The sequence below is a fragment of the Haliotis rufescens genome, unplaced genomic scaffold, assembly GCF_023055435.1.
Source record: "Haliotis rufescens isolate VD_foot unplaced genomic scaffold, xgHalRufe1.0.p SCAF_13, whole genome shotgun sequence".
NCBI lineage: Eukaryota > Metazoa > Mollusca > Gastropoda > Lepetellida > Haliotidae > Haliotis > Haliotis rufescens.
In genome coordinates this window covers 21,999,043-22,022,424 of record NW_025963813.1, presented here as the reverse complement: position 1 = coordinate 22,022,424, position 23,382 = coordinate 21,999,043, and the positions used below count along the sequence as shown (strand labels likewise).

Below are 23,382 nucleotides of genomic sequence, written 5' to 3'. Positions count from 1 at the left end.
GGACTTTGTGCGACGCCTGGTACATTCCATGAGACGAAGATGTGTTGCACTGCAACCAGAGGCGGACACACACGCTATTGATTTGTAAATTGACATTTTGGCATGATCACGCATTTTCTAAAGTCAGTATGGCAAATTAAACCATTTGAACACTTACAGGAGTCTTTATCTGTTGCAAACCGAAATTGTTTCAGATTTGGTTGAAAACATAACTTTGCATTAAATCTTATTCAATGTCACAGGAACTTTTGTTGTTCAGTATATATTGATACGAGGAACCGTTGAAGGTACTGAGCTAAAATGTTGTGGAGATAACACTTGGTGATTGTAGTCATCTCAGTTATTGGTACATAGGAAAAGTTCAAGGTAAAGGTCAGCTACCATCAATAACGCGTAAGTCCCCGGTTGGAATCGATAGCGGCCTGACATCTCCTGCCCATGGACGAGACGAGTATGCGAATCACATCCTGGGGAACACCATTGGTAGCAGCCAACTGCTGCAACGTCTTCGGTTGTGGTTGACGTCGTCGTAGCCGTCTATCCAATTCATCCCACATAGAACATCAACGTTGTTGTTGTGTAGACATGCAGTGGAGCGTTGTCCTGCTGGAATACACCGTTGCCTGTAATAGGGAGGACGTGTGGTAGGAATTTCGTTGATGTATCGTTGAGTCGTAAGATTGCCATGGATATAGACCAAACCTGCCCTGACATGATGAGAGATAGCAGCCCACATCATAACGCTACCCCATCAAACCTATCCACTTCCTGTATGCAGTTTCCGGCGTAACGTTCTCCCCGACGTCCTGGGTCCGTGTTCTTCCATTCCCTCCACGGAGGAGAAATCGTGATTCGTCGCTGAACCAGACATCTCTCCATCGCAGTTGAGGCCATACCCTGTGTTGACGACACCAATGCAGTCGTTGTTGACGATGTTGTCGACAGGTGGCTGTGGTCGTCCTTTCATGTATGTGGCATGTTGACCCATGCTGTTGAAACCGATCCAATAGCCTTGTGATGGTGCTAGGCGCTACATTGAAAGCCCTGGCTACAGCTGATCGGGATTCCCCTGCCTGGGATTACAGATGCCAGGCAATCAAAAACCCTGCACTTTAATACCGTTCATAGTGCTGCTGCACGTGCAGTACGTGCAGCTCAATGGTCCTTTGTTAATGTAGTGAGTGCGTTTTTTCGAATCGTACGTGTTTCCCGTCTAATGGTTTGCATGTCCTTGTTGCGATCATTTTGACCCGGGAAATGTGTCACTGACACTACAACACATTAAACCAGTTGGTCCGCTAATTTTGCTTTTATGGTCAAATATATCCGGATTGCGTTTCTTTTTTTGAAGAGTACATGTGCTTAGTTTTTGTAAATTTGTCGCATTCTTAACTAACATTCTAACTAAAAGGACACCTAAATAGAAGAAGAATAATCACTCTTATGGTTGTGACACTTTGAGTAATCCAAATATTTACATGTTTCTTTTAGTATTTAACATTGACAAGGAGAAGAACATTATATTAGTTACACACTCAGCTGCAGACGCATTCCAAATGGCAGATTGTGACGTAATCTGGGAACACTTGCAACTGTACAATGAAAGTTACAGTGAAGCATGGCTTTCTTCGTTTTGCAATCTTATTTGTCATGAGTATTACGAAATCAAAAGTTGCACACCCTCAACGTATACACCGTGTAAGCGAGAGGTGATAATGATTTTGTAACATCTTGAGCAAAGCAATGATGTGTCAACAATCTGCACTATGAGTTAACCATGCACTGCGAGGGCTGGTCAAAAAGTTCTAAGTCTGACTAACTTTCAACTAAGGGCCATAACAATGTGAACTAGTCAATGTAGTACATTGTTGGAGAAGTATATTTGCAAGTGTATTTGGTCTGTTGAGGTCGTCTGTATATAAGTGACAGACAGCTGAACGTGATAGGGTCCAAATGGACACAGAAATGGAAAAAAGAACGGGTACCCAGCAGTCATCAAATTTTTTACTTTAGTGGAAAGTACTCCCCAAGAAATTCATGACCGCATGTCACAAGTATATGGGGCTAAGTGCCCTAGCTATTCAACTGTTAAACTTCGGGCAGCTAGGCTAGGAGAAAAAAGCCTTGATGATGACCCTAGGTCTGGAGGTCCCTCAACTGGTCCTTACCATTTCTGAATTTGAGGAAGACACAGGTCGTAGCCATGGATCCAGTGAAACTATTATTCATGAACATTTACAGATGAATAAGATATCTGCTCTTTGGGTGCCAAAGTTTCTAAATTCTGATCTTACTGAAAAAATAACTCACATTGCAAAAAAAAATTACAGCTAATTGAGGAATTCGTCAAATTAAAAAAGAGATTAGTAATGGGTGATGACACATTGGTTTACCACTATGATCCCGAGTCGAAACGTCAACCGTGGAACACTATGCCACTTCAAAGAAAATCAAGTCTTCAAGATCATTGAAGAAAGCTATCGTCACTATATTCTGGAAAGCAACGAGTGTGATCCTTGTTGTTTACTTACAAAGTCAAAAGACGATTACCGGTGCCTACTATGCGGATTTGCTTCATCGCCTGAGAGATTCTATAAAGAAGGGCAGCGAGGAATGCTGACTGCTGGAGTTCTACTATTTCATGACAGTGCCTCCCCTCACACCTCTTGACATGCAAAGGCTGCTGTGCGACAATGAGGGTTCAAAGAGCTTCCCCACCCTCCATACTCACCAGACCTGGCACAAAGTCATCTCCACCTGCTTGCTAAACTTCCTTCGTGGAGCGCGCTATGACGACAACCATAACCTCAAAGATGCCATGATTGGGTTTTTCAGGGTGGCTTCAGAAAACGTCTTCCTGACTGGAATTGAAAAGCTTCTCTGTCGACATGAGAAGAGTATTTAAAAGCAGGGATATTATGTTGAAAACTAAAACTTTCGCAATTGTTGGTTTTGTTTGTTAGGCTTTGAACGTTTTTACCATCCTCGTACAACTAATGTATTCATAACTTCTTAAACATGATGTTAAAAATAAGTGGGTCTGTATAACCCATTGCACCGCCGTTATATTGCAAAACATGATTGTAGATGAATATAAAACATCAATTGCAGAAAATAACCAATAGAAGAGAATTCAATGTGTCACATCACAGTCACGTTGGCATCATGTAGACACTGGACGTTTTTCAACAGGATTCCTTCGCTATTGAGCAGTACTTCTTCTGCCCAGCATATTATTAATACAGAGATTGTTACATTTGTGTGTGTCTCATAATGATTAAAGGAAACCTCCGTGAAACATTATGTACATCTATGTCCCAACAAAAATCTGCCTATTGTGTAAAACCAATATCTTTGTAAAACAGTACATAAGTTAGTAAACAGCGTCGACTCTAGGTTAATCCAAGTATGTTATGACCAGTACCATTTCCAATATCTTCTATATTTGCGTCTTTATAACACATTTATGTTGTTTGTTTTCAGAATGCCAACTCTCTCAATTTCAACACCAACAAATGGCTCCAAGTCAACTTTGATTGCTCATTGATGTGGTAGGTATAACTGAACAGTGTCTGTTTGATTTAATTTTTTCAACATAGAGCTGCGTGCCCTATGAAAATTGTATCTGATGAAAGAACATTATGCATATGCGTGCAGTTATATGGTAGTGTATTTTATTGTTGAACAATGTTTTGTTTGTTGTTTAACGCCGCACAATATCCCAGCTATATGACCGCTCTCTGTAAATAATCGAGTCCAGGCAATCCAGTGATTGATATCATGAGCATCGACCCACGCAATTAGAATACGATGACATGCATCAACCAAGTCAGCGAGCCTGACCACCCGATCCCGGAAGTCGATCCCGTACGACAAGTATGTTGTACCGATTCTAAAACAGATCTTCACGGGTAACTGCAATCGTCAGTACGTTACTATGCTAGAGTGGTGTGGCAACTTCCAGAAACGGCGAGACTGGTCACGCATTGTACAGAGCCTGACAGCACTGTCTAGAAAGTTCTGAAAAGCTAGTTGGGCGGTATAACGGGACAAGAGCATGCCTCTTGCATCTCTCACACAATTGTCTCTCACGTATTTTCATAACGTCAACACCAGCGTGATTACCGCGCATCATTCCTGATTCCCTGCCTTGCCCAAAATGGAAGCTTGACCACTGTCGCCACTTGGCGAATATATATTATCATTATTACTGACTTTTGCTATCACCACTGTATTTGTGTGTTAGATACTGACCACTGTCATCATATAATGTATTGCCATTGAATACTGTACTGACACTCTACTGTGTGCTGACATTGTAATTGCTGTACAGTAATTTGTATTGATTTGGAATACATTTGTTAAGTGCGTAGCACTTGTTTGTTTGTTTGTTGGTTTCATACTAAGTTCTATTACGTACAGATTTCTGGGTTAACATATTGTATCAATTTGGGAATCGACACTTAAGTGTGCGTATGTTAATGTACTGCAGCACGGTTGTTGTGGAGTTCTTGTGGCAGTCAGCTAGACGTTTACAAATTACACGCTTTTCTAGCTTTTACTTGTTTTTAATATAGATCAATTACACTGACACAATTAATGGGCAATCCCCTCATATAAACTGACTGAATGTTCGAACATATGACAATAAACTAACGACTAATAAACGAAGTATTAGAATCATACCACTATGTTCATCTGAAAACAGAGGCTCAAACACATATTCTATATCACGAGTACTTTTACATGTAGCACGCCCTACCAGTTTGTCGTGCCCTGCGCATGAAGCTTAGGTAGAAATATACTATTACTTGCACAACCAGTTGTTATGGATAGTGAAGAGGTCTTATTTTTATTATGTAGCGTGTTACTCAATTCAGGACATTTACTATCCCCAAACACACATGCGTCATAATCTCTTCATCATATAATGTCATTCTTCAATTATGTGCTCGAAAACTCTCTTCCTGTGTCTCATAGACAATACCTAAACATTGCAAGTTTTCCTCTGGAATGTGCGCATTAATATATATTACATCAGAATGTAAGTGAAGTGTCAGTCTCACAGTGACTACAGTCAATATGTATCCCAATTGAAACCTGTGGCGTAACTACATATTGTCAAAACAACAATTCCCTGCACAAATTGTTTCTACTTGCGTCCATAAGACGTGACTTTTGTTTAGCGTCTGCGTAGGATGTCCGCTCATAACGTTATGAGGTGCAAAACGAAAAAGTTAAACATTAGGACTTATTTCGACCACATCCAACTGTTTTAATTTGGGTAAAAAGTTCCAAGCCGCAGCGGTCTACAAACACAGATGTGGAAACTGATCCCGCTAGGCTAGTGTTCTCGTAAAATTGTTTCGCAATTTATATAATAGTATCCAAACTTGCCAAAACCTGTAAAATAGGTAGACATTGATTTCAGTATAGTAGACTATTCTTTTGATAATGATAGCAATTACCCCAGTAGTTTCTTCAGATACCCGATGGTTAATTCTGACTCGATCGCCGAAGGACAAGGGCTGAAGCCATGTTTGTTTGTAAACACTGAAAGTAGTCTCTACTTGACCTTTGATCTCTATCCGTATATGACCCCAACGGATAAAGTCTATATCCGTTGGAATTGTCCTATATTAGCCGTGATACAGATCTAACTTTGATGACCCATGTAATTTTAAAGATTTTGATTTTAATATTTAAATCCTACCGGCATTGTTCAAACACGTATGCTACACATTGAAGGCGTGGACAGTAAACTCACTAATATTGACAATAACCTCTCGAAAGCGACTATACCAGGTGCTGACAAACTTGATGCCTTTGTCAAAATGCCAATGTCAAGTGCGAAAAGATCCAGAAAGTCTCAAGCCACGTCTGTGGGATTTCGATGACCACAGTAAAGGTGGACGCGACGAATGGCATGTACTGTTAAACGACTCTCCACTAGACCTCGTTCCATTGTTCTTGCCATGTTACCTAATTCCGACAAACGCTGGTGAGTTCTGACTAGTACCAGGACTCTGGAAAAAAAACCAAATCATATAGGCGTATATTATGCGCACACTCATATGCACAGCTGTAATTGTTGGAAAATCCGCACAATACTGGATGCCCCTTGACTCACCATGAAATAAGACAACAGTACACGTAAACAATTTTGTTTTGTTCCACCGGGAACACGGTGGGTATATTGTCCTCACTACGTGATGTCTTTGTACTTGTCACTGTTTTAGTGTCCTCAGACAAATGGCTTTATGGTGTTATCAAAGCAATTTATAAATACGAAGGAGATCCCAAACATCCTGAACATTTTAAACCGAAATCAATGTTGTGTTGTTTTGAAAATCCGTTACAGCAGTTGTATTGATGAAGCAAACCTTCAATCGATGTTTTAAAAAGCCAAGGGAGAGAACTCTATGGCGACGTCACTAAAACATTTTAAGACGCTTCAATATATTTGCCACATGCATAAAAAAATACAGCTATAATATACAAAATACAATATTCACTGTCAAAACACAACATTGGTATAACTGGGACTGGCTTCAGGGTCATTTTTCACATGTAACAGAATATAAAATAATGTGTTTCTTGTGGTGATTACCTTACAAGCATCTCCTCGTTTAAATGCACAAGCGGAAAGCGTGTCTCCAAATATGTTTGCTTTGATTTTAAATAATCTTGAAACAACTCTTCCTGAGTAGACATGTTATTGTGAAATTAGATCCCAGTGACAACAATAACCGCCTAGAAAACTTCATAGATATATTTGCATTGTTATATGCCGACGTTACGGCTCTAGAACATATGTTAGATTCATTCATCAGGTATAGTGTTAGTTGGAAGCTAAGAATCAATTTTACGAAGACAAAAGTTTGACGGGACTAAGAGTGATTACAAGCATTCCTAAAAAAATCAGTAATTATATTATACATAATGTTGATTCTTTTCAATACCTCGGCGTTACTTCTCAGAAAAATTACACTTTACAAAGACTAAGAATCAAAGTTATGCGTTTCATTTTAAGCCAAGGTCGACAACTAAATCTGACTTTTTAATAATTTAGTTACTTCTATCTTTCTTTTTGTTTGCGAAGTATGTAGTTCTGAAAACTTAAATAACATATACATTTACGGTTGACTAAAAATTTACTTAAAAGGTATTCCTACTTTTTTTTTATATCAATGTTTACACGAACGTAGTTACAATCTGATGAAAATGTATCTCTGGTAAGGCCAACAAATTATCTTTCGATTTATAACTCGAAAACAACAACCCTACCAATCAATGGACGTGCTTTCTAAACCTTTCTCACCTAACCAGTAACACTAATTGTTCTATTTTATGCCGAAAAGGATGGGGTAGTGGGAATCATCAAGGCATATTTTCAAATCCATATCATATTGGCAAATGCAAATGATATGATCATATCTGCTGGGGAGTAGGCGATCAGATCTGATTCGTTCTAATGGCTTGTGTGGTGAGATGGTGGCGGACTCAGTTGTCAAAGAGGTCTGGGGTCAATTCGAAATTTGTATTTTGCAGGCAAAGTCACTAATATCAGTAAAACCCTTCCGTTTGCAAGACATGCTGGTCAACCCATCAATGCGAGCAACACCGAGTTGATTGAGAATGGTGGGTGGGTGGATTTTGACGTTGACGTACACGTCTGCCGAGGAGGTGGGTGAGGTGAAATGGGGTTTGACGTCGCGTTCAAGACTATTGCACAAATATAGCGACGTGCATGCATATTTGTGTGTATTTATGTGGCTACTTATACTAGTCCGGACCAATGCCAATTTTATAGTGCTAGCCATACGAAGATACCACGCCGCAGTTTAACACGAATACCCCACACATACTGACTCCGACCCTTGTTTCAGGCACTTAATACCGAACGCCAAGCAGGGTAACAAGTATCATCTTTTCACGTCTTTTGATATGACGCGCCCGGGGATCGAATCCACGACATTCCGCTCTCCGGGCAGACGCTGTCTCCACGAGGTCTGCCGATGACATCCCGGACAGACCCGTGAAGATCCGGGGTAGAAGAGGTCTTCAGCAGCCCACGCTTGCTGTAAAAAGCAACCCTGCTTGTAAGAGGCGACGTACGGGATAGGGCGGTCAGGCTCGCTGACTTGGTTAATGCATGGCATTGATCCTAATTGCGTGGATCGATGCTCATGATGTCAATCACTGGATTGTCTGGTCCAGACTCGATTATTTACAGACCGCCGTAATATAGCTGGAATATTGCTGAGTGTTGCGTTAAACAACAAACAAACAAACGTCCCAGACATGTTCAGTAGGGGGCAGGTCAGGCCTGAGTGCTGTCCATGGCATGCTGTTGGAGGAATCGGATCACATCCCTGGCACGATAAGCACCTGCATTATCATCTTGAAAGACGAAACGTTGCCCAACACCTTGTGCAAATGGCACCACGAGTTGTCTCAAAAGTATTGACTTGTGACTCAGCCATTGACAATATGGAGCGCAGTTCGGCCAGTCATTCTGATACCACACCCTATTATAGACCCATCCCAAACACGATCATGCTGTACGACGTTAACCACCATTAAATGCTCATTAGGACGTGTCCAATCTAGGTTCCTTCGGTCGTCGAAGACGAGAGTGAATCTCGATTCGTCAGAAGACATGACATTAGCCCAACGTTGATTATCCCAGTGCTGACGTTTCATACACCACTGACGTCTCTCATTGAAATGACGTGCAGTAAGTTGTGGGATGACACGTGGACGTCGTGCACGCAAATGCCATATCTGCAGACGTCTGAGCATGTATTACACCAATTACCTGTTGCAACCGGTCCCTTGTCTGGGTGACATTTTGCAATGGTTTTCTTTATGCCATCGTTCTGACTAGGCTGTTGCCCTTGGGCGTCCAGAGCGGCGTCGATCATCGACGTTATGTGTTTGTGTTATGTGCCCACAATACATTAATCTGCTGATGACAGATGGGGAAACATGCAGCGTTTGGGCAACAATATTCTGACGTGCGCCCACCTGCAACATGCCTATGGCACGCAAACGTTCAAGAACGTTGCAAACGTCGAATGATCAATGACGGTGCTTCCTCAATGCTTAAATGTGTTTTATACAGTGTCTCTGAGCGTTTCGTTCCAAGAAACAGTGTGCTTCTGCTCACAACTGAGTCTTAAAGACAATGGTAAATCTGGCATACCACCTGTATCCCAATGCGCGTGCTGTCCGATGTCACAATATTGTGTTAAGGTGCTTGATTTTTTTGGAAATTTTCTTGCAACATTAGTCACTTACTTTCAAGTGCAGACATTCGTGTATTTTCCTCTAGTTTCCCATCAAAACAAAATAGCCCTACTTTTTGGTGTAGTATATATTTAACATATGCATTTTATCAATATATTAAGATGTCTCCCTGCAGTTAATCTTACCATTTGTCAAAATTTAATCTTACCATTCGTCAAACATTTATGAGTTAAGAATGTAAAATACCAGTAGATCATTCGTCAGGATGGCAGATGTTCGCCGAATTGTTCAGCCACAGAGTGGTGGTCGTCAAGCTCTTCGTGATGGGTTTACATACAGGGAGTAGACAGTAAAGGAACTCTGAGATCAGCACCAGCGAGGGACAAACACGAGGCCCATAATGAAGTTAGATTAAGATCTATATACCGTGACAGTCGTTACCGGACCCGCCTACAATCATAGCAATGTTATCACCCGTGAGCTGTTGTTGGATTAGTATATTATCATGACAGAGGGGACGTGGGTAACTAGCACATGGTTAGACATTGGATAAATCATTATAATCACATTCATAATATTCTCTCAGTCGTCGAAAATTACTGAAATACACATTTGTAACAACGCTCAGTTATCAACCACCTATGGGTAATAGTTGTTGATATTTGACTGTTTACGTTATGCTATTACATATCCACAAACAGAGCTGTTCGGTTGATTTAAAGGATGTAACAGCCGCTGGCACTTACTTTTATTTTACTCACTGTCGGTAATACCATCTTATCAAGTAAGATGCAAATTGAGTAAAATAATATACTAAATATATCCGCCGAAATGCGATAGTTTTCAGCTGTAATATTTAGATCATGTCACTTGCCTCCGGACCGAATTTACAACAACTGGCACAATATGTTGTCCAATGAAGATGCCGTTGATCTCGCCACCAGACATGATAGAATTGGCATTGTTTATCCCCCGCCACAAAGTGCGAGGGAATATAGGAATAGGTGTTGCACCTCCGCCCGTCACGCATATTTGATTGTATTTTCCGGCCTCTTCAGGTTTATATGAGGTCTGATTTTGTTTCACTTGCATAAACACAAAAAGAATATGCAGCAATATCAAACCGACCCATTATATACCATTGAACACGAATACTGATTGTTTGCTTTTTTAATCAAATGTATCATCAATGACATTGAGAATAACGTCCGTTATTTTCGTCCATGACTTTCTTTACCCAATGTGCTTACACAATAGCGTGATTGCGACGGGCCCATTTGAAGCGAAAAGAGCAAAGTATCTTGCTTACATTATTTCATTTCTAGCGGCTATAGTGTCATATTACTACATCATATTAATAATTCCATTTAAAGTGTTTGAAGATGTTTTAGGGACGAACCATTACGCCTGATCACCACTGTGTTGCAAAACGAACTTATTTCTTAAAGCTTGTTTCCTTAATTATAAACAGCAGAATCTCTGCACTCTGCACTAATGATGTTCTATTTGAAGCAACACATTCATAGACAATTTCGTATTGACGACATGTCGTGTTTTAGTTGTTCCGATCTGTTCCATTTCTTTTCTGAAGATTAGCTGATCGCCAAGGGGTGACATACTGAACTGTATTTTGAGGCAAACAAAGTAAACAAAATATGTTAATAAGAAGCAAGTGTTGACAATATAAGGGGGAACATTTAATCTTTGTTGAAATATCGTACCACATACAGGAAGGTAAGGTGTTGTTAATTTCGTGTGAAAACGAATTATGTTGAGAAAATGCAAAAGCGGACCTCAAATGCTATATTCACATGTTGTGTAAGATGGTTGTCGACTTCTCGTGAGGTGCGGTGGTATTCCTTGTCCTCAGCGTCGCCTTGGACTTTTACGTTCCATAGCACTCTCGGTGTGCTATAGCTATAGCTTTGGGAGTGCCACTGACGGGAGTGTCGACTGTATTGTTGGGCCGCTAGCTGGGCATGTGACCAGGTTTGTCATTGACACCAGTGGTAGCTGTGGCCTTGCCATTGTGGATATATCTGCCATCGGTGAATTCAATACTGTTTGCATTTTTTATAGCATAGTGTGCGTCATTATGCTGATGATTGTTACTTACACATGACAGCAAATTTCTCACATTTGGAACCTGCTGTTGCATGGATGCTGTTCACATCCAAGAATGTGTATCATTTGTGCTGATCTGTTAACATGTGTTTTTTTTTTTTATAAACTGACGTGCACTAGCGAATAATTGAATGAATTTGTGCTTGTAATCTATGTATTTCCTACCATCTACAGGGTCAAGGACAACGAGGCACTTACAACTGCTCTAACCGTGGACCCTCTGTATCTGCAACATAAACATGGCGACAAGGCAATCGATTTCAGGGTCTGTATATTTGCTTCATGCAGAACTGACTGCTTTATTTATTAGTTTGTTGTTTGGCTGTTGGATGTCACACTTAGTGCAGCTGTATGACGGTTGCCCATAGATAATTGAGTCTGAATCACAAACAAGTGATTGATATTAGGGGGTACTATTATTATCATCGGGGAACGGTCACACGTCCTATAGTGTGACCACCGGAGTGAGCAGAGATGCTCCTCAAATGACATATACACAGAGAAAAGCACACCTTTATTCCTGAACCATGACAAATGGCAAAAATCATGGCATGGGATGACTAACCACAGGAGCTGGGCGATAGCAATGTCATTGGATAGAACAAACATTTGACAACAAATAAAGAAGATATTGGGGAGTTGTGATTGAAATTTACCGACAAAAACATCATGGTAACACAGGTATTGTTTTTACCTTAGACCATACCTAATAAAAGTATGGAGTTACAGGATTAAGTAAAAGAGTTACGTTTGATGTTTCATTTGAAAATGTTCCTAAAAGTCTCTACTTGACATGACACGTGAAACAGATCAGTAGCGGGTATAATCGCCACGTGGCCGGCTGACGCATTCCACCTTACGTCTCATGCCTCCAGTCAGACGTTGTATCTGTTGATGGGTCAACAACAACCACTCCTGATGCAATGCTGCTTCCAATTGGCGTAAATCTTGTACAGGAGGATCTCGTGCCTGTATGCGCCGCCCCAAAATATCCCAAACATGTTGAAGGGGGTTCAAATCTGGGCTCATTGCTGAGTTGTTATTGGATTGGCATGGATTGCATGCGAACGATGAGGCCTGGCAATTACAATTGTATTATTAAAAGTGTTACACACTGAACCTAACAAACCCAGAACACATTACGGGGATTCATACTAATCTATCCTTAAAATGAGCAACAGGTATACAACGTGTCGCAATCATTGAGTGTGAATAAGGTCATATTGATTAAATATCATTCACCGAATATGAAGCAATATCGGGGAGAATTCCACTATATATCCACAACTCCCGCAATGGAGAACAAGGGGGTACAACTTAAAAAGTGGAATGGCATCGGGTGTGACACTGATCCGTCAAATATATATTGTTGACATGGAAACTCGAAAATATTTCTTTCGGAAAAACCCAAACAATCAAAAGACACCAGTTTACCACTTTACCACAAAGTTTGGTGAAGAAATAAAGTACGGTTACTGTTATTGTACACTACCGCCACTGGACCTACCTGTGTGCCAAGTTTGGTGAAAAACATATTGTACGTTTTTCAAGATCTGCTCGGCCGGAAACGAGCAATATAGCCATTTCTAGCCTAAGTCAAAAGTTGTTGTTATGGCAACTCTTGACATATTCTTGTCGAGCATCCCGTACTATCATTAAGCACCTGTTCACCACTAGACCTATCTATGTACCAAGACTGGTGAAGACATTGTACGGTTTTCAAGATCTACGGAAAAATCTTGCACGGACAGACAGACGCATAGACCGACGGTGCCCATTTTAATATTCCGCAAAACGCGTTGCGGAGAATAACAACAATTGAGCAAGAGTCGTATGACACTCTTTAAAGTCCTCGTAAAAAGAGCATCCTCGATTGTACTAGGAAGTTGTAAACACCAAAGGCTGGAGCTGCTCGATATATGAAGGAAAAGTTAATTATTGGAAATTTGAATCATCCCTTTTGTCATGCAAGCAGTCTTTGTTTATACACTCTGAATCAGTATGATCAGTATTTCTAGCTCAGGTGTCTAAAACAGTTTAGGTAAATATAACTTTATATAATGTAGACAAAAATAAATATCACAATGGAAAACAAAACCCAAACACATACATGTATGCCACATTAATTAGTTGTAATTAGTATAGACTTATTCAGTTTATTCAGCAGCACAGCCTCATGGCCAAACGTTACAGTTTTACGTGACACTATAGACCTGTGAATATCCGGGGAAGAACAGGTATTTAGCAATCCATGTTCGCCGTAAGTGGGGACTACGCTTGTCGTAAGAGGCGACTAACGGAATCGGGTGGTCAGGCTCGCTGAAATGGTTGATCCATGTCAACGTATTCCAATTTCGTGGACCTATGCATATGATATCAATCACTGGATTGTCTGGTGTAGACTCGATTATTTACAAACAACCGCCTTATAGCTGGAATATTGCTGAGTGCGGGGTTACACAACTAACAAACAAACAATATGTGTAAAGTACTCACATTGGATGGACATCAGAAAATATGATACCTATCTGCACACGTGCTACTGTTTACTCTTAATGTCTGCAGCACTGGGGCATTCCTTTGAGTCGGCGGTTCCGGGCGATAAAGCTGTGGTTCGTTATTCGAACATATGGATTAGAGGGGCTCCAGCATCGTATTAGAGAGGTATGTTGACCAAGTTTCCCACACTTCACTCCAAAGTCTATGTTATAAGAAAATAAGCCGAATAAGCATAATCTAATCTACAACCAATGAATATTCTTACTGATCATAAGAAGATATCGTCTCTATAAAGAGTTTGCATGGATGATCCCTTACCAATAAACATTCATACTTCTTCACTGACCTCGACACTGCGACTTGACAATTTAGTTTAACTCACGTGGCCTGACATGCTATTTGAGCTTCTGTCGTTACAAATTGTCCGTCGGCGGCCTCTCTGAACTCTTTACATTTTCCTCTCAGTAATGGCTTAGTGGATTCATGAAGCCATCATTGATTTATAAAAATAATTTAACAACCCCCACCCACTTAAAAGGGTCAGAGGTCTGTGGGTGATATGTTCACCATATGTAGTATCAGATTTGTTGCAGCAGCCATATTGGAAAATACAAAAATATTGCCATTACTCAGTGACAGAAATGTCATCTGAGTTTATGTAGTCGCAAGTTGTCCGTCGTCAGATTTCACATTTTGTTTGCATTTTCGGCTTCTTCCCTTAAATGAAGGGATAGGTTCAGCTTAAATGTTGTGAGGATGCAGTTACTCGGGAAGGTTGGCGTTTTGTTGAGCCGTCATATAGCTGGAATACTGCTGAATGCGGGGTTACACAACTAATAAACATTTGCTAAAGCATCAAGATATTGGGGTTTCAATATGGCTGATCTATTTATGTTTTCAAAATCTTGGTCTCCAATGTTGAGAAAACCAGATCCGTGAGTTGGATAGTCACTTCTGTAGTATCAAGTCTCTTGAGTTTATGTCTGCAGATCTTCTCCTCAGAAACCACTTCACATGCTTGCATTCGCCAATGACGATACCTGAACTTCTTCAAGAGTGTTCAAATCCTTTTGGAAAATGTCCGCCACAGCAGTTATATTGAAAACCCCATAAATGTCATAGCTTGGCAATATATATTTATCCACATGTAAAGAAGTTTTATTATTAGCTGGGGACTAACATAAATTTTCTGGGAAGTGAGATATTATAAATTGTGACCTTGATGCGACGTTTATTCTTTAGCAACGCCCATAAATTCTCATAAATTTCCGCTCTGTTTACATTGTAATCTTCTCCTGTGAAGCTTAACCAGTTCAAGCAGCATTAGGAGAGGTATTTGCAGGGTGGTCCAGGCAACGTTTCAGAGTCCTATGGCTAGGAATAAATAGCGAACAAGTTCAAGCAGCCCAAAAAGTGCCCTCAAGTGTGCCAATTACCAATTGCACGGCCAAAGCCAAAATACCTTTTGTTTTGCCCTTCAGAGTGAGACTAAGTGACTTTTAAGCCTTTAAAGAGAGGTCTCGTTCTTGTGAAAGACTAGTTACAAAAGACACATGACCCTATGATCCTTCTTACCTCACACTAACCTTTGAAAAGAAAGAGCCATGCACTTTAAGCATGCGCTTAAATATCCTCCTCTGATACTGCTTGTGAGATAAAGTTGATGTTCCATATTTTGTTGGATTGTTTTTCAAACCGCAATGCTTGGAAAGCTGAAACTTTGTATGAATATTAACGGCAATAAGTAGTTTCACGTAGGTTCAAGGCAACATTTCACTTCAGTGTCGTAGACAATGTTGCAAACGTAAAGTTTTCTTTTTCTGATATTGGTTGGTTTGGTTGGTTGGTTGGTTGGTTGGTTTGTTGTTTATATCCGCACTCAGCAATATTCCTGCTATATGACGGCGGTCTGTAAATAATCGAGTCTGGACCAGACAATCCAGTGATTAATATCATGAGCATCGATCCACGCAATTGGGATCGATGACATGCATCAACCAAGTCAGCGAGCCTGACCACCCGATCCCGTTAGTCGCCTTTTACGACAAGCATAGTCACCTTTTACGGCAAGCATGGGTTGCTGAAGACCTATTCTACCCCGGAATCTTCACGGGTCCTTTTTCTAAGAGTGCCTATTCTAAAATGATGTTAACATAGATGATTTGTGCCACCCCCCCCCCCCCCCCCCCCCCACACACACACACACACACACACACACTTTGCTGCATCAGTTTTGTTTATCATTATTGGTGTTTGCTAGCAAAAATGGTTGGAATACAATCAAATCAACAAAATAATGGTGAACTAAAAAATATTAAGAACTGGAATTGAATTTTTGAATTGACTTGAATATGCTGATACTTATGTTGATGTTTGTCACCATAACATGTACGTTGTTTTCGTTAAATTGATATACTGAGAAGACATTTACAAAATAAGAATTTAAATTTTGTGCAACGTAAATTTTGCTGTTAATTTTAATATGGCATTCTATCAGATCTTTCAAACTATTGTTGAAATTGAAAAACATTTTGTCAAAACTTTTCCTCCTCAATATTAGCAGAAATATTTGAATATCAATGCTCACAGCAAATTGTGTGAAGTGTCTATCTCTTGTGACAGTTTATAATGCTGAATCCATGCTGCATTAGAAAACGACCATCTCAATATTTCAATTCCTCGCACTGTAAATCTTCTCATAAACCACGTGATGAAATTTGGTATTTGTTGAGTTTGTTACGGTTACAAATGTTGTTTTTGCAACAAAAATAAAGATTCTCAAGGGACAACATGTATTTTATCTCACCTTCTCCCAATTGCCAGACTGAGAAAGCTGAACTTTGGCATGCATGTTTCTCAGTGATGACGCCATATGTGTGTTTTCCTTTAAAAAATAATTGAATATCAATGAAAGCACGGTTAGATAAGTGTCATTCATTGTTACGATTTCAAACTGCTATCCAGGTGAGCTACAGTACCGTGACACTATAGTTTGTCCAATGTCTCATGTACATGTACATATATGTATCACGTGTGTATATTGTGTTCCAGCATGTACGTCTTGCAAAGCTGTTTAAGAAGTTGGTGGAGACTGACGATCGTTTTGAAATAATGGGTGATGTGACGATGGGTTTAGTTTGCTTTCGATTGCAGGTACATTGGTGTTGTTATGTGCTTCTCAGTGTTGACCAAGTATTGTTTTACTCCTAATATTAAATTACGTCATTCGCGCTGATTTGAAATTGCTTCTGAAATATGGACTAATTCAGACTAAATAGACGTATATCCCATTGAGATAATAATATGCCTACGCCTGCAACAATAGTGAGTTCCCTTTTCTACTTTCTAACTCAACTTGACCAGATTGTTTGTTTGTTTGTTGTTTAACGCCGCACTCAGCAATATTCCAGCAATATGACGGCGGTCTGTAAATAATCGAGCCTGGATCCGACAATCCAGTGACTGACATTATGAGCATTGATCCACGCGCACGACATCTGTCTTTAACTTTTATATGCCCAACTCTCCATTTGCTGTCCGCGACTGGAATATGTTGGTTGACTCTCTACGATCTGCAGAATCTATTGTTATTGAAAAACGCTTATACACTGACTCACTTTTAAAAGTCATATTCGATTGGTTTAACTATTTGTCAAAGTGGACACACAAAATAAAATTAAGTTGCACTGTGTATTGAGGAATGCTAGAAAGTGGATGCATAAAAGGCAATATGACGCCTGTTAAAGAACGCTTGAGATTAGAGCAGAGGAAAGCCGTCGCAAACTATTTTACGTTCAGCAAAAAACCGCTGGCCATACCGACGCCGTCTGCTCTGCTTCATGCTTCGCCACCACCTAAATTATTATCGCTTGCAGCAAGAACAGCAACGAATGTCATTGGAAACCATGGAGGTGAGGTGAAATTGGGTTTTACGTCGCGTTCAAGATTATTGCACTTATATAGACTCTGAGCCGACCAGGACTTATCTAATCCCCTTAATGGAGAGTACCAGGCAGGGTAAAATCAAGTACCATATTTTATCGTCTTTAGGTTTGACGCGGCTCGGGATCGAACCCCCCAACTTCCCCACTCTAGGCGGGCGCTCTACCACTAGACCACAGAGGCGGTCTTGGAAACCATGCAAGATCCATCTGTGCTCTAACAAAGATTCAGCTTTTCATGAATGGAGGACTGCGGTACTGTCGTCCTTATCGGGGCAAACCGTGCATCATCACCATCCTTCCGCGTATCCTTTGTTTTTGCAGCCGTCATATAGCTTGAATATTGCTGAGTTTGGCCTTAAACAACAAACATAACAAAATTGTTGATGCAATGCCTTAACTTGATGGAACAAATGTGGGTCTAGCTCAACCGATGTATGTGCTGACGCGAACCGCCACTCAATGACGTTCCTTTCCATGTCCAAAGATGGCGACCACCTCAGCCTCAGAGTAACGAAGGAACATCTCAGCTTCCCACGTTTACCCGCCTTCGTGACTTAATGCGTCGCCGTTATTCTCTAGCCTTTGCGCAAATGGTGGTCACATCAGATACTCACCTCTTGTTCTTGGGTTGGTGCTGTAAACTTCCATGTTGCTGCTGGAACTTTCATCCGCCAGTGTCTACCGAGCATTCATTTTGTCACACAGTTATCATTCTTTGTCACACCAGTAAATATTTACTGACCTTATTTATTTCGAGTTAACGATAACTATACGTTTTCATTGTGTGTTAAAACATATCAAGAAATATATACTCGCGGAGGAAAGTAATTGTGCTTCATATATGAAGTGGTGTAAAATGTTATGTTATTGAACATGTCGCTATATGGCTGAAATAATGCCGATGCGACGTTAAATTTTAAGTTGGTCATTCGTCTAATCAAAGTTTTATCATAAAAAAAGTCATGAAACATCCCACACCTGGTACACAGTAGACAGAGCGAGCAACACGCCCTAAAAGATTGGTGGTGTAACAACTCTAATAACAATGTCAATATCGGATGTGACCACCATTTGCGTACATACAGGCGAGGCAGCGGCAGCGCATTGAAGACACCATATGATTGAGGAAAGCTTGGGGATGTTGTTCCAATTGTCAGTCAAAGATTGTACCAACTGAGCTTACGTTACCGGATGGATGTTGTCCTGGAAGGCGTCGTTCCATCTTATTCCAGACATTTTATTGGGGAGAGGTCTGGAGAAACAGTCGGCCATGGCGGTGCAGGAAACCTATGCTGCAATAAGTTTGCTACAACACGTGAAACATGGGCGTGCATTTTCTTTCTGCAACCCGGCATTTGCACACAGGGTAAAACATGATATTTCAATGATGTCATCCCGTTTGCGTACGCCAATCAAAGTTGCATAAACAATGAGGTTCCACCTCATACTATTACAATTCCTAACAACTGACGACATTGAGGAACACGGGCATCACTATAACGTATGGATGCCAGTAGACCCTTGTAGGACAAACAGCTATCCAGATGAAATCTGGACTCATCTATGAATAGTATACTGCCCCAGTCGTGTTTTCTGAACCACAAATGCTGTATACACCAAGCTAGGCGTGCCTGGCAGTGACATTGAAGGAACGTTGAGTGTATCGCTGTCGGGGCCAGATGTTGTGCTCCCTCAACCGGTTGTGTACGGTGCTTCTACTAATTTGTCTTAACCCATGAGCTGTCCGAGCTGTTAAATGTAGTATTTTGGCATTGCTTCCGTGGATGAATCTGTCCATGGTTATTTTACGCCAACAAAACGTTTTAACAGCTTTTAAGTGTTTTACTATTTTAGGAAGACAAAATAACACCATTTAACATGTGTATATTATATATTATTGCCTGTAGTGTGTTGTTCTGAAAATTGTATCAATTATATGTGTGCATTATCTTAAATACAATCACGGAAGGACTTTCTTCATGCACAAAGTATTTGAGACACATGGAGTTAATACCACGTGGATTCCCAAGATTCGAAGGATCTGCTTGAATGTTTGCAATCTCCGAAAAGAAGCAAATTCAATTCCGTCAATACCTTTGATTTTTCAACTTTGTACACCACTATTCCACACAACAAATTCAAGGACAAAATTCATTCTTCGAGGCATGGGGATTTGTTTGTAAACGTGTTTGACCATAGAAATAGTTTGGGTACACATCAGTACAATTTGTCCAAAATGAACGCTTTTACTGTCAAAACAATGTGTAAGATATTGGACATCATCATTGATAATGACTATGAGAAATATAGGGATAGGACAGACTATGATAAGATGACTGCGGATATATTTAACTATAGTAGACAATATTTTATTAATTCTATTGTTTAAAGTTTTAGCACTATTTTGTTTTCCCAGGCCATTGGTCAACAGGTGGTATTGTATCGCTTCATGGGAGTGAGGAAATTATGGGGGTATTACCTTACTGTCAATATTTAGAAAAATAAATTTTTGGTGTTTTGATCAAGAGAATTCCGAGGTGGGCTACCGTTAATGAAAGGGTTGGATATGCAACAAGTGATCAAGTGATAATTTATTTACACCGTGTAAAAAGATAATTGTAAGAAAAAGTGTAAATATATGTTGCTTTTGTTGATTTGAAGGTGTTTTTCAACAAGTTGGGTAGGAACAAATTTTTGTATCTTCGTCAAAATGTTCGAATATATGGGAAGATGTTACAGAGAATTAAGAGTACGTGTTCGGTATTTACGTCCAGTGTAATGAATTGCACCGTTATTACATGTCCTGTCATTGTCCGTTATTATTATCAAAAACTTTAATAGTTGTATTCAGAAGAGGTGGGAACATGGACGTATGGTGACGGTAACGTTGAAGATATTAAACAATAAAATTTTCTTGGTATATTACTTACAAGTCAGTTAAATCTTTGTTAAAGTGCACAGTTATTGTTGATATTCTGAGTATAGATGTACCAAGCTGCTATGTTATTGATGTCTTCTGCATGGGTTACTGGCTTCACGTACAGAAATACAATAACTGAATTGTCGTTTGCTCCAAAGTTGTTACAACATTCAAGCCCTTGTAAAGCTTTTAAAAAGTTTTATGGTAAAAACCTAAATGGCATTTCCAAATTCGACGCATCAGTGACAAACATTATGTCCGATGCAATTCCCCATTTTGACCCGCACCATGTCTTGTCGTATTCATTATGGTGACTCGCCAACGCATGTTGCCGTGACAGGTGTCACCTTTTCGCGAAAACCGGGTATCATCACTATTTGATTGCAATTCATAAACACGTGATCATGATACAGTCGTACTCGTACAATGGTCTCTGCGTTTAGTAGAGATGTCTAATGGTTATGGTAATGTGTTTCTCTGTTTGTATTTACTATTATAGTATCGGGAGTATATGTGAAAACCAATGTTTGTTTTAAGAGTTTGGGGAAACATTAATCACTTCAATCACATTCCAGAAAGACGCTATTTGATTGATCCAGTTCTCCGACACACAGTTTATCATAGGCTACTTAAAACGTAACCCTCAAGAAATATCATTTAACCATATACAAGACTTAAACAGCAACTTTCATTCTCTGGAGATTCTAGGCCCGAGTGTAAATTAAAGCGACAAGACCTTCACAATCTTCATAAGAAATCTCTGCTGCAGCCAGATTTGAATTTGTGATCGCGATATCTTTTCACAAATACATTTCTTCATGAAATCGTAACCGTAACAGTTTTGAAAGAATACCGAAAACTGGTTCTGGATTAGTAAATTACCCATCTCTGGACAGAATACATACCCGGTACCAGTAAGACCCTATATAAACCCAAATGGGGATACGGTTTGCACAGTGGCCAATATTGTGTCGGCAAGGGTCATTGCCTGAAGATAAGTTTTGTGCCCCAGGCTGCATGGTTTCCAGGACGCCACGGTGTAACTGTGATGTTGATGTTTACAGCCTCGCACAACCTTCACTCACTATATATGTTTTACAGACGAATGTTTGTTATAACGCTCTGGCTCTGACATAATTTCATTGCAGGGCCCCAATGCTGTAACACAGAAACTACTCAAAGTTGTGAATGATTCTGGGAAGCTGCACATGGTGCCTGCTCTCATTAACGAGCACTATGTCATCCGATTTGCCATTTGCGCTGAGATGGCTGATGACAAAGACATATATTTCGCATGGGACGTCATACGGAGCTTTGCTACAGATCTACTGATGTATCAGCGCGACAGCAACAGAGACACGGAGAAGGAAAGCTCTGAAAGCATCAGTGAAGAGGATGACGAAGTGTTTCCAGAATTTGACAGTGAGCTTATTTTCGACAACCAAAGATGCAACATGCAGAGAGCACGACTTCGCAGGAGTTTATTTCTTAAGATGGTTTCTGATCCAAAATCATACAATCCACGGGTTCTGAAATCGTTACATATTGACAATCGACGTCATAGAAGTCAGTCGTTGGGAGGGGGGTCATCCAAGTACCACCAGACAGGGGACTATTACTTTGGAACTCCAGTATAATGATGTAACAAGTCACATTTCACAGAAACTGTACTGTTTCTAGCCCTCTATTGCTGTATCTAGTATCTCATTTCCTGAAAGATTATTATGTCTCGCCAAATTATCTCCTTCCCTTCAATTATGTCCCCTGTGTGTCGTCATATAGTTGTACAATCTCATAACGTTAACCTTTCTTAAATCGTATATGTTGCGGGTTCCTTGAGCTAACTTCAGGTTTCAGTTTGTCATTAGACAAAACTTTCATTCTATTTGAAGTACTTAGGTGTAATGTTACTACATATGCCTGCCTATATACTGTCACATTGTGTGTATGCATACATTCAAATCTGCCGTCATATTTTGTAGCACTGTGTCAAATGTGTCAAGATTTTATGTACACGCGTTCATGTATGTACATGTACGTGATATTTGAAGAAACAGTGATTTCGATATTGTTGTTGACCCCAGCTCCTGATGAGCTGCTTATTTGTGTAAAATAGGCAAAATAAAATCCCACTCTACAATTGATTTTGAGTTGCTTGTGTTCAAATGCGCAATTTATTGAAACCAATAGTTTTCCCAATAAACACCAGGCAAAACGTATGACGTTACTGCACTTAGCTAAGTCATGTATGTCATGTATATCGCTGTTGTAATCTTTTGCGACATGTTTCACACTTGGGGCAGCACATAAACAGATGTAACTTAAAACATAACTGAAAAGACGATTTATTTCAGAATTATTTTAGAATATGTCTACATTTTGGTTTATAAATACCATGCAGACTGGACACAAGGGAGTAAGACATTAATGTTACGTTTCCGAGCTCAAACGATACATACCCTAAGTGATTGATATCATGCGAATAAATGCTCGTTGTCCAATTGGTGTTGAGGTGCTTGCTTACACACAATACGTGTAAATAAAATATTTGAAATTACTCGATTGTGATTGGTCAATCAGAGGTATGAAATCACAATAACCACCTCTCATTCATACAGCCGATGTAACGGCCGTATCAGTGCG

The 23,382-nt window shown here is 40.1% G+C and overlaps 1 protein-coding gene across 1 annotated transcript in view; it reads left to right on the top strand.

The window, feature by feature from the left end:
• Positions 1-22,879, top strand: part of LOC124124275 (aromatic-L-amino-acid decarboxylase-like) — a 62,071-nt gene extending 39,192 nt beyond the window's left edge. Inside the window, exons 10-14 of the mRNA XM_046487421.2 lie at positions 3,484-3,551; positions 11,551-11,641; positions 13,942-14,040; positions 16,927-17,028; positions 21,888-22,879. Of these exons, the coding sequence (XP_046343377.1) occupies positions 3,484-3,551; positions 11,551-11,641; positions 13,942-14,040; positions 16,927-17,028; positions 21,888-22,376 (849 nt within the window). The 3' untranslated portion in view covers positions 22,377-22,879. The remainder of the gene's footprint in view (positions 1-3,483; positions 3,552-11,550; positions 11,642-13,941; positions 14,041-16,926; positions 17,029-21,887) is intronic.
• The last annotated feature ends 503 nt before the right edge of the window (positions 22,880-23,382 follow it).